At 46.6% G+C, this 2,415-nt stretch overlaps 1 protein-coding gene across 1 annotated transcript in view; it reads right to left on the reverse strand.

Annotated features, from left to right (window-relative positions):
* The window catches only part of LOC102862682 (zinc finger protein 420-like), a 24,808-nt gene that overhangs the window by 8,829 nt on the left and 13,564 nt on the right, over positions 1–2,415 (reverse strand). The window contains exon 7 of the mRNA XM_006903171.1: positions 47–205. Within this exon, the coding sequence (XP_006903233.1) occupies positions 47–205 (159 nt within the window). The remainder of the gene's footprint in view (positions 1–46; positions 206–2,415) is intronic.

Below are 2,415 nucleotides of genomic sequence, written 5' to 3' on the forward strand. Positions count from 1 at the left end.
GACCCCCGGGGACTGACCCCCACGCTGGTCCTCCGTCCACACTCACCTCCGGGCCCCTGCACGTGCGCAGGGCCGCCCAGGCCACTGGCGCGGGAAGCGGCGGCTCGCGGAGGAAGGCCTGGAGCTCTGGACACAATGGACACGACCGGGCGGCAGGAGCGGCCTCCTTAGACTCGGGAGGGGCCGTAGTGGTCACCTGCTCGGCCTGATGTGACGGAGACAAAGGAAAACTCGCATCACAAAAGCTGCGAGCACAGAAACGCAGCCGACACAGCCGCTCAGCACAGGTCTACTTCCGGTTTCTGGGATGCGAGCGTCACCAAGAAAATGCCCCGGGCGGAAACAACGCACACTGTTCCTAAGCTGTGCTTTGGTTCTTACTCTCGAGTTTAGAATCAAGGCTCATTGATGTCCCCACAGCTCTTTGTCATCTACTCAAAAGGGAAAAAGAGTTACGGGGAGGAGGGAAGGGGGTCGGGTTGTTTTAAGAGATAACAGCGACAGCCGCTCAGTACATGCCTACTTCCGGTTCGTGGGCCAGCAAGTGTTTCACATAAATACCGCCGGGCAGAAACTAAGAGCTCAGTCCTTAACGAGGCCCCCACTTTTTTTTTTTTTGTAAAAGATGCACAAACAGAAATAATAGATTTCATTAACAAAACTAAGGAGAGAAGCACCATTCTTTTCCCAGTGCACAGAGGCGAAATCGTGTGCATGCATGCAGAACCATGACGTCCTGAAGCGCTGGCATCGAAACACCAGGATCTTCAGGGAAGGGGGGGACCTTGAATCTAGGGGATTGCAAGTCACAGGTTCAAGATCAGACCTAGAGAAAGTGGGAGCAGGGCGCTGGCACTCAGGTGCCTCCGTCTCACCTTCAACGGATAAAGAGATAAATCATTTTTTATTTCCATACAACCCTCAGGGTCTAAAGAAACACTTTCCAGAACTGGGACTCATATTGTTTCTACACACACAGAGACTTCAAAATGTCTAGCTAACAGTCAAACTGTTTATAATAACACTCTTCCTGAATGTTTCCTCCTCAACTGGGAAAAACGCAGTATAAATTACATATATGAGTTTCTGTAAATTTTTCTCATTCACTCATCTGTGATACTCACCTGTGAACCAGCAAAGAAGGGCAGATCTATTTCTCAGCAGAATCCTCATTTCTTTCAGATCAGCACTTCTCAAATGACCCCCTGTTCACTGCCACTGAGACAGCTCATAACAACAGAACTCTTCCTAAATTAAATGTTTTCCTCCTGACACTGGAAAAAACGTGGTTCACAGCACACATGCTACTTCCAATTCATGTCTCTCAATTTTACATCTGCTTGAAGAATGTAACCAGCAAACGGCAAATTCCCTAGCATCATATTTTGCAAAATTAATAATCATTATATAATAATATCTTTTTCCGTTTTGAGTAGATGACAAAGAGCTGTGGGGACATCAACCAGGCTTGATTCTAAACTCGAATTTTATTATTTTTAATAAATTTTATTATTTTTATATTTATTTAACAAATTATAAAGAGAGGTTCATGAAATTTGCAACCAGACCAGGAATTGGAGGAGCCATGCAGAGGGTAAGAGGTCATTATACTCAGGATATATATGGCCAATTAGGCTTAGAGGTGGTGTGTAGGTCAGTTCCACATTTGCTTAGTCCATAAGACGTTAAATGCAGCTTCCTACAGGCCATAGCCATCTCCAGGAACTCACCTCTTGTGCACGGGAGAATAATGAGCAGTTTCATCACATGAGATTTAAAACCTTGGAAAATGGTGTTTTGGCACCAACTTGGTAGCAATACATACAGGACCTGGAACTTCTTCCTGTCTGACATTAGGAAAATTTACATAGTCTCTGTGTAAAACGCATGCTAGGATGAAAGGTCAATGAAGTCACGCCCTAACAAACTCACAGCCACCGTCCATCAGTTTCAAGGGTAAAAAATTGCTAGGTGCAGGGAGCTCTGGTGGCCTAGTGGTAAGAAGCTGCACTGCAAGCCCAGAGGTGCCTGGTTCAAATCCACCAGATGCTGTGCTGGAGAAGGAGGGACAATCTCCAGTTATACCAACTAGTCAGATCTGGTTTGATGGTTGTTGTTTGTTGTTATGTGCCGTCGAGTCACTTGCGACTCATAGTGGCCTTATGTACAAGAGCCCTAAACCCTGCTCTATTCTGTGCCAACCTTACTGTCTCTGGCACACCTACTCCCACTACCCCAATCACTGAATCACTCCATCTCATGGAGGGCCTTCCTCTCCTGCGCTGTCCCTCCAACCTCCCAAGCATGATGTCCCTCTCCAAGGACTCTTGTACATAGGGTCGCTATGAATCGCAAGTGACTCAATGGCACGTAACAACAACATTAGACAAAGGGATTCTGTTTTGGTGCTGGGTA

The sequence above is a fragment of the Elephantulus edwardii genome, unplaced genomic scaffold (genome assembly GCF_000299155.1).
Source record: "Elephantulus edwardii isolate Elephantulus edwardi_28Jun2011 unplaced genomic scaffold, EleEdw1.0 scaffold00528, whole genome shotgun sequence".
NCBI lineage: Eukaryota > Metazoa > Chordata > Mammalia > Macroscelidea > Macroscelididae > Elephantulus > Elephantulus edwardii.